A 14,363-nucleotide genomic window follows, 5' to 3' on the forward strand; every position below is an offset into this window, starting at 1 on the left:
AACTAGTCCCGGAATCCTATACCATGGTTATTAAAAAAATAATGGACCTGTCATGCTGTAGCTATGTGAAAAAAACATGGTAGTACTTTTTGTTTCGTGGTATTTCACAAAATAGTTGGAGGACACTGTCTGTGTGCTACCTAAATAGCTTTACGAAAACATCTGCTGTGTGATTTTAGTTTAAAATTTTGGTCCACGGTACATTGGACAATGTTTACTTCCAACGCAAACACACGAAGAATGAGCGCAGAGTGACGCGGTGGAGCACGTCCGCAGCTCGCCATCTCCATTCAGCCCGCAGCAGGAAGTGCTGAAATACACCGAGAAAAACACGGTGGAGCCGCCCGCTGAAGAAAAAAAAAGAGTTAAAATAATAATGGCGATCGACTGAACATGCCATTTATCCTCTGCGCAATCAAAAAGAGCATAAAAACCCCATCCCTGATCATTGTGCACGTCTGTAAGTCGGGTAAGTAGTTGCAGCTTGAAGGTGTTTGTTTAATTGCACACAATGGCCACATTCATTGAATCAGAGCTCGCGAGCCTCCGGATCTTTGTGTCGCTAGGCTGTTAGCCGATTAGCACTGACCTTACTGCTAAAAGCAGAAACCATTTCACAGTATATGCCGGGTGTGTATCGATTCAGTCAAATCCGAGTATTATTTTATCTACACGACTATTACTTGAAATTTACGACATCAGTAAGGCTAATTTCTTTCGAGATTGCACCGTTTGCTCTCCTTTCGCGCTAGTATCATGAGGGGAGGCTAGCGCGTTAGCTGCGGGGGGGTTGTCGCTGTCAGACAGACAGACACATTAAAATAATCGATGCGATCGCGTAACAGCGCTGGATGTTTTTTCGCGCATTCGAATCCACACACTATGTAGACTAAATATATGCACGAATATCTAGTCCAAAGTGTTTGACACTTCGAAAATCATCGTTTTCCCCCTCCCCTCACAGTCGATCTAACTGCTATAGCCCACCAGCTAATATTTGCACACAGCGACGCGCATCCTGTGAAAAACATACGGGTCGGGATGTAAATTTTGGTCTACCTCACAACGATGCACACACGTATTTGTCTACAGAAATGCACGTCTATTGAGCCTAAATGGATATACGGTAATTTCTGTCCTAATTCGGGGCTCTTGACATCTAATGTGGTGAGTCTGGGGAGGGAAAATGACAAGGAATGTCGGGTATCTGCTTTTGTCCGGATAAAAAGCGGGTGTGGGAGCGTCAGGCCAAGGTCATAGCGAAGCGTTAACCGCTACCATTTTATATAAAAACCAGGTTTTGTTCTTGTTAACGGAAAAATATTGTTATTCGGTTTTTACTGGGGGTCCACATACGTGTTAGGCCCATCCCGATTGTGTCTTTGTGAGCTGCGCCATTGGGAAATAACAAAATATAATGAATAACAACATTTTTCAACTGCAACAAGGTTTTGGAGGCTCAGTTTACATATTTAGATTATGGGGAAAATAATAGCCAAGTTGCTACAAATGATTGTGTGTTTTTATGTACCCAGGTGTTTTGCCACTATATTCTAGCTTTTATGTTTCATTTTCATAAGAGTACTCAATATTTATAGGGTTCCTATGGTCATCAGGGTATATTAAAAAAACGTTTTCCAGGGCTGGAAAAGTAATGGAAATGATTAAAATCTTAAATATCATGGAAATGTTATATTAGTGAATATTCTAGTTAGGTAATGATTAAATACAATGCATTGCATAACATGTTTCAGAATTATCATGCTGTTCTAATCTTTTCGGGGCTCATATACATATTTAGATTGTTATGAATGAACATTAGTGTTTTTAAGTTTTACTCCTCCTCACAAAGCCTCTATATAGTCTTTATCTTTAGTTTTCATAAAAAAAGTTGAATGTCCACAGAATTCCCATGGCCACCAGCCAATAGTATTTTCCAGGCCTGTGAATTTTTTTTAACACATTTTTCTAGTTTTGTTCTGCACATCTATTATGGCTGCCTGTTCCAACTTTCTTGGAAGCCACTGTTTTATATATATATATATATATATATATATATATATATATATATATATATATATATATATATATATTTAATTTATTGTCAATTGGCCAACAACAAAATGGTCTGAATAATTCATTATTCATTTAAAACTCACTATGTATGCATGTGAGTTATAGATTTAGATGGTTATTTCACTAATATACATATATTACCCTTTTTTTTTGGACATGTTACCATTATAATGTCATGTTTTTTGGGTATGTACAATGTTATTAAGTAGTTAAAATTTAGGGTTGAGAGTCGTATGAATTTTAGCAGTTCCGATTCTGTTCATTGGTTTCGATTCCAGTAAGGTAAAAACATTGTCAAACATTTATCAAACACATTTATTCTGTGTCTTTTGGCAAAACGTTTTTCCAATGGTTTAACAAAAATACAACAGCAAAAACAACTAATTAATATAAATTTTAAACATTATTAAAGACAAGTAAACAGTAATAATATAAGAACAAATAAACAAATTAGCAATTGCACAAATAAATACAAGTCAAGTCACCTTTATTTATATAGGGCTTTTTACAATACAGATTGTTTCAAAGCAGCTTTACACATTGTCATTGTCCAGCTTAAAGGGATAGTTCACTTTGAATTTAATTTTTGGTATGTTTTAGCTTACCTCAAAGGCATCCAAGATGTAGGTGTCTTTGTTTCCGCAGTAGTTTCAATTTTGATATTTTTAGGTCAAACCGTTCTTGTCTGTCAGTCATATAATGCAGGTCTATGGTCACCACTTCAAAGAGCATGCACAGAGAAGTCCAAATTAAACATGATTTAATGACTCGTAAATGTAAGTACACATTGATGGTTTGACCTAAAAATATCAAAATTGAAACTACTGCGGAAACAAAGACACCTACATCTTGGATGCCCTTGAGGTAAGCTAAAACATACCAAAAATTAATTTCAAAGTGAACTATCCCTTTAAGTAAGTTCAGCGTTGATTCATTTCCGTTGTAAAAAAAACATTAGTTATTAATTTAGTTCATTTATCTACAGCAGCTCTGGAGAAAACCGCTCAGTTCAGTTCTCATACAATGGTGTCAATGCAGTCAGATCAATAATATTGTTGAATATTAAGTGTTCCTTATTAAAGTTCTTCAGTCAAGATCAGTGAATGATATTATTTCTTTTTACTTTAAGACCTCATTCAGGATCCAATATACTGTTACTCATGCTTTTTCTTACTCAACTGTTAAATGTTCACTTAAGACGAAACTGATTGTGTTTATGAAGATATTTTGACATGATTTTGTGTATTTGTGCGTTTAAGCGCAAGAAAAATTAATTATAAATAAATTAAAATGTGCACACAGGAATCGATAAGTGGAATTTTTGTTTTATTACAAGTATCTTATTCCAGAATTGGAATTTCGATTACCAAGCCTATTAAAGTTCCAGTTAAATATTGTGAAAGATTCAGTACCACATGTATACATGTTATTACATGATATTAGGTTCAAGTACCACTTGTGCACTGATTGACCTACAAATGTGTATTTGTATATTATTGTATTCATTTTATTCTGCAAAGCTGGACCCATATGGCATTTTGCAGTATAGATTTTGACAGCGTTGATGGCGCTTAAGCATCCAGATGGTCTTGAGTCAGAGACCACTGGTCAGGTTATATACCCTAAGGGTGTGCCATCCTAACTGAGATCACAGATGCTGTGAGATGACTCTAGACTCATTCCACATACAGCAGACTGTGCTATGCATGAGTGAGGATCAAATAATAAACACTTCATCGAATCTGTATTGCAACTTGTAGCACAAAATATAAGAAACAGTTGAAACAGTATCTATGTTAATTTGGTCACAACAGTTTATATTGTTAGATATTTCAGGTAAAGACGTTTGGATGTGGTACATTGCTTAATTTCTGTTATTCAAAATATTAATCAATAAAAATGGTTTGTGTTTTTTTCTGTAAACTGGATTAAGTAACATTTTAAATTATAAAAAACGTTTTGTTAAATGGAAAAAAATGCATGTTATTCTCACCTCAGCTATTTAGATAAGCCTTTAAGAAATATTGTTTCTTCAGTATATTTCAATACATTTCTTGATACTGGACTTACCTGATGAATGAATAATTTTGATTATAGTTATAGTTAGTTTCTTAAATGTGATTTTATCTGTCATTTCAAATGAATAGGTCATATCTATGTGAGATGCATACAAGGATATCACGTTTTTCCAACAAACTTGGTGACTTAAAATATAGGCTCATTTAAAGCTGCACTGAAACTATGACCCATTCGCAGATTTAATTATTGAACTATACTACTATTTCAAATTATTCTTCAAACCTAGTTGCAGTGTAAAAAAAAAAAGAAGACTGTTTTTGTCTTACTGGGCCCTCATTTTCTGCCAAATCACTTCACATTGAAAGGTTTTGAAATCAGTCACACATTGTCTGAACATGGGGTTATTGTTGAGGTGAGACTATTGAAGTTATTGTACTGACAGCGAAATAATGCCATACAGTAGGCTTGAGAGAGGCAGGAAAATAATCCAGTTGAAATTTCGAGTGTTTCATTTTTTTAATGGACATTGTGTGTGGTAAAGGAACACTGTTTCTTTCATTCCAGCTGTGTGGTAAGATGTATTGTTCCCCCGTGGGGTCTAATTGAAGTGAATTTGTGGTCATGCATTTTATTTAGTTCTCTTGGAGCAAATTCCATTTGAATAATAAATACCGTGAGATTTAAGTTTTATTATGAATACAAAAGTAATGCTGTACTGAAACACACTGAACCCTTTTATTGAACTCCCAGCTACAAATGTTATATTTGTATTAAACTGGTTTTGTATTTAGGTTGAAGCACAAGTAAATTTCACTTGCTTTAGTGATGAAAATCTTAAAGCAGTGGTCAGTCTTGGTCAATAATCTCAAAAATTCTTGGTCAGTCTTAATGGAACTGATGTGCTGCCAAGACCTCATCACATATGTGGCTTTAAATTAAAAAGATTTACTCAAAAACCAATCGTCATGCCATAGAATTAGTCAAGAGTACATTGTCTATAGTTATGAATCTGAACATGAATGTGGTACAAGGGACACACTGACTGACTTTTAGTAAATCTGGCCCATAATGTCTTCATTGTTGAATAAAATAAGTTAAACCTGGTTTTGGTAAAAATATGGATTAGCTTGACAATTAGACTGAACTTTACCTACACTATGTACTGACGACCTATTTGGAATTTGGCTTATATTTATTGAATGTACTGGTAATTTGCTTACTGTTGGTAAAGTTTAGCTTATAATGGTTTCTGTAGCTGTGATTTATCAGTACAGTTGACATCAAAGGAGTGATGTGCACGTACACAAAGCTGGCTTATTTCAGCTATTTTGAACCTGTGTTTCTGTCATATTACCTAAATATGAGATCAAATGTGTCAATGCTAATATCACGTAATGTGGCCACATGTATGCCTATTACAGTGAAAGTTTTTGTCAAAGGCTCTTAGTTACCCTTTATGAACAGCTTTTATAACCTGTTTTGCTTGCTACGCATTTGATTTTAAGATGTTTTAAACTATCATTTAGATTTATAAAAAGATTCTGTCATTGACGTGTATTTTTTAACACTACTATATTAAAATAGTGAATGTAATTACAGTGTTAAATTAAAATAATGTTTCTTTTTGTTTCTTCTCAGCTTTCCTCTGATGCCCCACAACTGTCCAGACCCTCTCTGAACTGCTGTGATCGAGTGGAATTGAAAGGCTGATTGGAGAGAATATCTGTCACCCAGGTAAAATGGCTGATACTACAGAAGCAGAGAGCTGAACATCACACATTGCCCCCTTTTCTTCTTTGTTCGAGGATCATTTTATGTGGACATTTCCCCCTTCCATTTCAATTTTCTCATCATGGCTATGCATGATATGAATCGTGCCAAGGGTTTCCCTTGCAAAGAATGCGACATCATTTGCCCAAGTACACCTAGCCTACTGGAGCACATGAAAGCACACTATCATCAAGAAGAGAATGGCAGATTTGAATGCGAGCAGTGTGGACGCATTTTTAAGCATGCCAGTAGCTTGGCTTCTCACAAAAAAACTCATGAGATGGGCTCCTTCCAGTGCCCGGTCTGCACCAGAACGTTGCCCAATGCATTGGCACTAAAAAACCATCTCCGCATCCACACCCTGTCTCCAAGTGCCCAAGCAGAAGAGGAGAACGATGACAATGTTGACGAAGAGAGGGATTATAATCTAGCACAAGATCTGTCTGAAGCAGCTTTCAGGAGTCACATAAACAACAGTGGAATAATGCCTGGCCACGACCATGACAAACAGAAATCTCCAGGATCTGAAGATGCCTGGGACAGACCATTTAAATGTGACCAATGTGAAAGGACATATCGTCATCATGGCAGCTTGGTTAACCATAAGAAGTCTCATCAAGAGGGCATGTATAAGTGCAATGTCTGTTACAAACAGTTCAATAATCTTGCAGCTCTCAATGCTCACGAACGCACTCATTCAAAATTTAAGCCCCTTGGAATGTCCATGGGGTCCCTCGTGCCTGAAGCACAATCTGACCCTCGTCCCCTTGGACCACAGAATGATGAAATGATACCCAGCTTTTGCCATCTTTGTCAAGTGGTTTTGCCTAATAAGAATGACTTTCAAGAGCACCTTATGTTACATAATGCAGCATCGTCTTCGTTGGGGCTAACACGTAGTTTCCCTGGGATAGTGCCTCATAATCTTAGTTCTGTTCGGTCCCCAGCTGTGAATCCTTACACACCTGCTCTAGGTGACCCTCTTCCACTGCCTCCATTACCCGACAAACGTTATGACCCAATGCTAGACCCTCCTGTTAATAATCCCATATATACCTGTGCATATTGTGGAGCTGGACATCCTGACTTAGAGAGTCTCAAAATTCACTATCTTACCCACGACCCTCATACCACAAGCCATGCTCAAGATGGTCCTGCTATGTTAAATTCTAATGGACTGGCTTCAAACTCTCAACCATCAATATCATCATCCAATGGTGAGACAAGGTCTCAGGCGCAGTCTACAATTGATGATGCTGAACGCAAATTTAAGTGCCAAGAGTGCGGGAAAAGCTATCGACATGCTGGGAGTCTAGTTAATCATAAACGCTCCCATCAAACTGGTCAATATCAGTGCACTGTTTGCTGTAAGCAGTATCCACACTTAGCAGCCCTTCAAAGTCACCTCCGTAGTCACAAAACCCGGCCAAATTCACAATCGATGGGTACAGAGGGAGATTGGCTTTCCTCTGAGCCACTCACAGGGCTAGACTCTCAACAAGGCTTTGTACATTCTCAGGATCAGGAGAGTGGTGCAGCAACCCCAATTTCACTGCCTGGTAATCTTGGTGATGCAGCACACTTTGTCCCAGATGGTTCCCATAACAGTGGCCTGGATTCACTGGAATTCCATGACCGATTTGATGGCTCTCTCGCTCAAAGCAGTTCTGGTCACTCACCTCTTCCACAAAACCATCGTCAACCAGATAGAGTCAACCAAAGCGGTATGACCAATGGTTTCTTGGGTAACATAAGCTTCCATAGTGCTGGTGGTGCCTCCCTGCCAGGCAGTGGCAACGTCAAAGAAAGTACTCGTCAGAGACGTGGTCACAACCAGATGCCGTTTGGAGGTCCTCAAGACAACTCCCAGGGCAACAGTAAGAGAATGGATAACAAAGAGGATGATGATGGAGAGGTTTATCAGTGCACAGTCTGTGGAAACCATTATGCCAGCCTAAGGGCACTTCGTAGCCACTTACGAAGCCATGGGGTTAACCAAGGGGCAGGACCCTCCTCTGCCCTCTCTCCAATTGGAGAGCAAGAGTGGAGGAGGCGACAAGAGGGTAATACAACCAGTCTTTTAATCTGTAGCACATGTGGACAGAGCTTCAGCAGAAAGCAGGACTTGATTAACCATCAGTTAGTCCATGGACATCCCCGGGCAGATGGATCTACACAGGGCTTGGGAGGAACTAGCTCTAATTCTAATGGCAAAATGGATGGAAGGAACCACATTTGCGTTGACTGTGGCATGTTCTTTGCAGATCGCCATCAGCTGATCACTCACCTGTGTCCAGGCAAGGCGAGAGTGGGGGCATTGAACAAGGGTATGAATGGAGCTAAAGGGATGACGGGTGGTGCTGGTACCAGTGGCAGCGGGAGCCCTGCAAACCCTCAGCAGATGCCAAACTCTGATGATCGGCCCCACAGGTGCGACCAGTGTGGAAGGGGTTACAGACACCCCTGCTCCCTGCTCAACCATAAGAAATCTCACAAGACTGGGGTCTTCCGCTGCCTTGTCTGCCAAAAACGCTACTACAACCTACTGGCTCTCAAGAACCACCAGAGGACTCATTTTGACTTAAAGAGGTTAGCCAGCATTGCATGTGCCCTATTATACTCTAACTGTTTAGTTCTCTTTGCATACTTTGAATACTTATGTATTATCATGAGTTCCCCACTCATGTGATTACCCAGGTCATCACTGAATGAATAGATTTTAATGAAATTTTGTGTCAAGGCAGTGTGCTTTGGTGATTTTCCCAGGGCAACAAACATAACTCATACTGATGTACACACATACACGCAGTTGAGTCTGAATTTCATAATGTCTGTACCCCATTTGAGCATTGTGTAGTCATCTTTGTATTTGTAAGGGGACCTTCCCTCTTTCTGTTTTTTTTTTAAAGTGCATTTTAACACTGCTTTCTTATCCGTTTGTTTTTGTTTGTTTCGTCTGTTCACAGGCATAAGTGTGAGGAGTGTGGGAAAGCCTTCAAGATTCAAAAGCAGTTGATAAATCATCTACGGCTGCACGAAGAGCACAGAGCGAAGACTGGAAATCGAGACCAACGTGTTCAAAGCATGTCTCACCCCAATGGTGCCCGCTATGAGGGAGGCCCATCGCAGCTTCAAGCTATGAGGATGGGAGATCCCAAAATTCAGAATCCTCCCGTGAACACCAATTATGGTCAACCTCAAGATTTCAAGAAACCGTATGCAGGGGCTAGGGCCCAGCAAGTGGATGATGGCAGCGGTCGCCGCCCCTTTGCTTGCGATCAGTGCGGACGTACTTACCGTCACGCTGGCAGTCTGGCCAATCATAAGAACCTACATAAGATTGGTGAATACCACTGCAACGTGTGCAACTCCACTTATCCAAATCGACTGGCAATGAAGAACCACCTCCGAATGCATTTCGCTCTGAAAAAATATACCTGCTCTGACTGTGGTAGGGGCTTCAGGAACCAGAGGCAGCTTGAAACACACACCGGCAACCAGCTCTGCAAAGATCTTCCTGTTCCCCTTCCTGGTCCCAGCGTGCAAACTGCTGCTCCTCCAACCGAATATGAATGCGATGGGTGCTCTCAAGTGTTTACTACAACCACAGATCTGGCCTCGCATAACTGCAGTTCCCAGCTTCCTTCTTCCTCTGCCTCCCTCAACAGCTCTAATATGAGCATGGAGACGGGTGATCTGGGATCTCCAGAGCGTGAAGAACGCCCTTTTAGCTGTGACCTTTGTGGCTGCTCTTACAAGCATGCTAGCAGTCTGCTCAACCACAAAAACACACACAAAATTGGCAACTTCAGCTGCTCATATTGTGACAAGCCGTACTCCAACTATATGGCCCTGCGCAACCACATGCGTATCCACACGCAGAAGAAGAGGCATATCTGCACAACCTGTGGCAAGGCTTTCCGGCTGGCCCGCTTTCTTCGGAACCACCAGAGAGTCCACGAGGAAGGCCACACCCGTTTTGGCTGCCCCACCTGCGGGAAGAGCTTCCAGGGTCGTTCTGGGCTGGCCAGACACCGCTGCGGGGACAACCAGGTAGGCAAGGAGGGCGTGAGGAAGGACACTTCAAGCACAAGAGAGGGAGAGGAATACCGGTTCACGTGAGTTTACGTCTGTTGTTCGTGTTTTTTGAAGTGAACTAGTAAAGATCACAGGTTTCTACATGTCTATTACAGGTATATGATCTCCAATCCGGCTTCCTCGGGACCATACGCGTGCCGGAATTCGGATTTTTCTGAAGTTTGGACAGTATGATTAGTGGAGACCAGATAAGTTACCCCCCCTTTGTTTTCAGTTAGAAATATGTACTAGATTGTTAGGATGTCTTGATATAATAGGTACATTTTGATGTACTTACTAGGTAGATGTGTGTGTATTGTACTAAATATAGCCAAATCATTTATTCCCTCCTTCTTAATTGATCTTATTGATAATATTCTAGAATGTATAGTATAGTTTACTGTTGTGAGCATTTGAGCATTCAGTTGCCATAATAATTCATACTGACCATCTTATATTAGTTGTAGTGCTTCCAGGAATAAATACTGATCTAGGCCCAACAGCACTCAAGTAACGTGCATTTAATAAATGGACGGTTTGCTAAGTACTATAAATATAGCTTTGTTTGCTATTGTGGTGAAACATAAAAATCGGTTTCATTTGCTGTTGAGACAATAAAAGGAAAAAAGGAAGAAACTTTAAAAAAAATGTGTCAACATACTAACACACAACTTCCATACTAACAAATTACATAAACGATCAGAACAAAAAATTATAGAGAAGTCGAAAAAAAGAAAGAAAGAAAAAGGTACCATTACCACATGTGCTTGGGAAACTAGTTCACCACACTTTTGTTATGCTAAATTCCGACCAGAATTGAGGTCCAAATCCCAAAACCTTATTTGCTGTACAATTTTGTAAGCATTTGAAAGACATTCTGTGTGTACTACTCATTCTATACTTGGTAACATATTTACCAAAATATGAGTAAATACGAGTTTGAAAACAAACAGTGACTTACAGTACATTTTTATAATGTATTTGTGTGGACTCGGTTTGCCCTATAGGCAAAATTACAACTACAGTTTGTATATTACCACCATAAATTATATATATTATTATACCACTGACTTCATATTAACACTAAACACAATTTGTTGAAACTTTTATCATTCATAATCAATGTATTAACTTCTTTAATAGGCAATGCTATTCAAGTCACCCTGTGCAAGCTGAGACAGTTTTTTGAGTTTTGGCAGCTGGATTCAAGATCATATACCTGTACTTGTCTATCCATCAATGCTGTTATCATAGAAGTCAACAACATACCGTCAGGTTACTTTCAGACTAATCTAGGTTACTAACTATAGAGGGGTTAAAAGAACAATGAGCAGGTGAGATTTACTTTTCTCTCCTCTGTCTGTGTCTTCACAGTTGTGACCAGTGTGGCCGTTCTTACCGGCATGCCAGCTCACTCCTTAATCACAAAAACACCCACACCGTCGGCATCTACCACTGCGCTGTGTGCCTCAAGACCTACTCTAACCTGCTCGCACTCAAGAACCACCGTCGCATTCATTCTGAAACTCGACGGCACCGCTGTCCAGAATGTGGAAAGGCTTTCCGCGTCTCTTCCCAGTTACAAAATCACCGCCGTGTGCACCAAAAGGAGCGGGAGTTTGCCTGCACTCTGTGCCAGCGGAGCTTCCCTACCCAGGCTAGCTTCCGGCTCCACTTGGAAATGCAACATGGCCGTGCCCCAAAAACATCGCAACAGCCTGGGGTTTCGTCCAGTGGCTCTAATTTGGGTTGGGGCTCTGGGCTTGACCTTACGCTGATGCAGGCCCAGCGATTGGATCCTAATGGGCTCCCAAAGCTTAACCCATCACACCATGGCCCCAGTAGCAGCAGCTCATCTGGGCAACAACAACAACAGCAACAGCATTTACAGCAGAGTCGTAATGAGGCGGGGTGTAAGTCGCATGTCTGTGATCAGTGCGGCCGTGGTTATCGGCACGCCAGCTCACTTCTGAATCACAAGAACAGCCACAAGATGGGCACCTATTTCTGCAACTCCTGTCAGAAGGAATTCTCCAACCTGATGGCACTCAAAAACCACAGACGCATCCACACAGAACCCAAGCGTTACCAGTGCCCGGACTGCGGCAAGGCTTTCCGTGTCTCCACCCAGCTCATCTGTCACCGCCGGATCCACACCAAGGAGAAGCCTTTCTCATGTCAGCAGTGTGATAAGCGCTTCTCCAGCAAATCCAACTTAAGGCACCATCAAAAGGTCCACTGGAACAGTTCGGCTCCTCCTACTGGTCTGAACATGGGTTCCAACAACTTTTTGAGTATGCCCTCTGGGCCCTTTTTATAGTGGGTTATATTTGGGAGGCAGAACTTGCAGTTTGTTATGGATATCCTTGCCAAGGCTTTTGGAGGTGCCAAAACCCCCTTTTTCACTCACCCATCTTCATTTCTAGCGCTTGAGGTGTGGCTGTGAGGCTTTTGTTGAACAGGTTGTTGTTTAGGTTAACAGAACTGCCCCTGCATGCACCCTGAAACGGTGGATTAAACATTGACTGTTAGTTTTAGGTCATAGTGACATTTTCCCCACCCTTACCCTCACCCTAAACACCACAGGTGACCTTATTTGCATTTTCATAGTTCCCTTTGGGGGTGGGGGACATTGAGGGCCACTGCCTTCATTTCTGATACCAGCCTTTCGAAGAACTAGCTGGCGTCTTGTTTTAATTCTTGAAAACGAATTGCTTTCGGATGAGACATTTCCATATATGTTGTGTATAATACAGCACATTTCCCACCATGGTACTGTTACGTCAGTATTGTTTTTGTGATGTCACAATGGGAAGGTTAAACTGTAGCCACATTAGGTTAAAAATGTATGCGCATCCCCACGGTCCAGGTAATGTCACAAGAAACAAGCATTTGAAAAACATACATTTCATCCCATGCCCAGTTGTCGCTTTGATTGACCGCCTTCAAAGCATTCACAATCCTAGACAATACAAAGAAAACATGTTGACTGTCTGATGAATTCTGAGACATGTCGAGCAACTTGTATGTTTAACAAGTAGAAGTAACTATGTTTAACAGTGTATAGAGCGTAATTGAAACGTCTTCAGTTAATTTAGGCAACACTTTTCTGTGTTGTATAGGACTGTCAACGTTTTTTTTTGTATTCCTCCCCCTTTCTGTTGATGTTTTAACTTTTCTAACTTGCGTGTTCCTTGCAGCACGAAGGTGAGCTTCAAACATTATTATTCAGTAGATGACAGCATTGCGCTTATTGGGTTCATTTCTTAGTGGCATCATTCGTATGTTCTCCCTTTAATTTTATGATGTTGCTCAGAACCCATATTTTAAAACTGCAACTAACTTGCTAGTGTATAGAAGCGATAGGTTGTGCTAAGAAAAAAAAAAGAGAAAAGCAAAAGGGGGAAATGTATATTGATAGGCTTGTAATGGCATTTGGTTTTACCTTGTATTGTATTGTACCTCTGACTGTATTATTTACAGGAAAACTTTTATAAAAGATCACTGTAGTATGCATTTTATTTATATTAACACTTGTAACTGAAAACGTTAGTTTTAGAACTCCCAGTTTTAGGATTTCTTGTTTCAACCCCTCTATTCCCCAGAGGCTATTGGACATGGAGTCAGGAATGGCAGGACTCCTAATGAACACTTGTTATAGTGACTGTAATCTCCTATTTTGTTGCCATTATTTGTTATGCTTTTAAACGAACATTTCTGTCCCTTGTGCAATAAACAGGGAACTGTAATAATGTGTGTTTTGTTTGCAGTACAATGAGTGTAAACATATCACTGTATCATTATTGCCTTTCTCACGTGATGTCGTGACTGTCCCCCCACGCTCATGTCAAGATTGGATGTGCCTGTTTCACTCTTTGAGCGCGCACGTTAAGGAATGATTTTGTTGTCATTACAATCAGCAAGGCAATCTTATTTGAACTCCTCAGTTACACCTTTATATTAACCCATGTATTTATTTGTTTTGGGCTTTTTTAATTTAATTGCATTTTACTATTTTGAGCTTGTTTTCAGCCTATATTACCTGGGAGCACTGGTGCTAAGTCGATTGTATTTTGAGTGAAAATGAAGTTGTATGCGCTATGATCAGAGCATGGGACGATTATATATTTACATACCTATGTCCTTGCAAATTTTACACAATTGGATAGAAGGAAATTCTTCCCAGGTGCACAGTTGCTACTTTGATTCCAAATATAAATTATAAAAGTTTAATTTTTTTTCCTTGTTTATGTCATATATATACATGACTATACTTTTATGCACTCGCACACATACGTATATATATATATATATATATATATATGTGACTGTATACTTTTTTTAAACTACATTTTGATAATTCATTTCCTAACAGTTCATGTTTGAATTATAACCTCGATGCTCTCAAATAATAAAAATAA

The 14,363-nt window shown here is 40.0% G+C and overlaps 1 protein-coding gene across 3 annotated transcripts; it reads left to right on the top strand.

Annotated features, from left to right (window-relative positions):
- The first annotated feature begins 247 nt into the window (after nucleotides 1-247).
- Nucleotides 248-13,694, top strand: si:dkey-89b17.4 (zinc finger protein 646). Of its 3 annotated transcripts, XM_056257795.1 has the most exons (5): nucleotides 248-469; nucleotides 5,734-8,454; nucleotides 8,832-9,983; nucleotides 10,059-10,151; nucleotides 11,315-11,455. In XM_056257795.1, exons 2-4 carry the CDS (start codon nucleotides 5,948-5,950, stop codon nucleotides 10,135-10,137), a joined length of 3,738 nt encoding a protein of 1,245 aa, XP_056113770.1. In that variant the 5' UTR covers nucleotides 248-469; nucleotides 5,734-5,947; the 3' UTR covers nucleotides 10,138-10,151; nucleotides 11,315-11,455. The 3 variants fall into 3 exon arrangements, with proteins under 3 accessions (XP_056113770.1, XP_056113768.1, XP_056113769.1); XM_056257793.1 differs by lacking the exon at nucleotides 10,059-10,151 and having other exon boundaries at nucleotides 251-469; nucleotides 11,317-13,694; XM_056257794.1 differs by lacking the exons at nucleotides 248-469; nucleotides 10,059-10,151 and adding an exon at nucleotides 724-1,167 and having other exon boundaries at nucleotides 11,317-13,694.
- Nucleotides 13,695-14,363: the final 669 nt, after the last annotated feature.

This window comes from Rhinichthys klamathensis, unplaced genomic scaffold (assembly GCF_029890125.1).
Source record: "Rhinichthys klamathensis goyatoka isolate OS25496 unplaced genomic scaffold, OSU_Roscu_1.1 h1tg000144l_1, whole genome shotgun sequence".
NCBI lineage: Eukaryota > Metazoa > Chordata > Actinopteri > Cypriniformes > Leuciscidae > Rhinichthys > Rhinichthys klamathensis.

What these genes read in the sequence shown, in the direction of transcription:
- si:dkey-89b17.4 (XM_056257793.1), top strand. Translation starts at nt 5,948, where the DNA reads ATGGCTATGCATGATATGAATCGTGCCAAGGGTTTCCCTTGCAAAGAA. An exon ending in ACTCATTTTGACTTAAAGAG is followed by an intron (nt 8,455 to 8,831) that starts GTTAGCCAGCAT and finishes GTCTGTTCACAG; the next exon opens with GCATAAGTGTGAGGAGTGTG. An exon ending in GGAGAGGAATACCGGTTCAC is followed by an intron (nt 9,984 to 11,316) that starts GTGAGTTTACGT and finishes GTGTCTTCACAG; the next exon opens with TTGTGACCAGTGTGGCCGTT.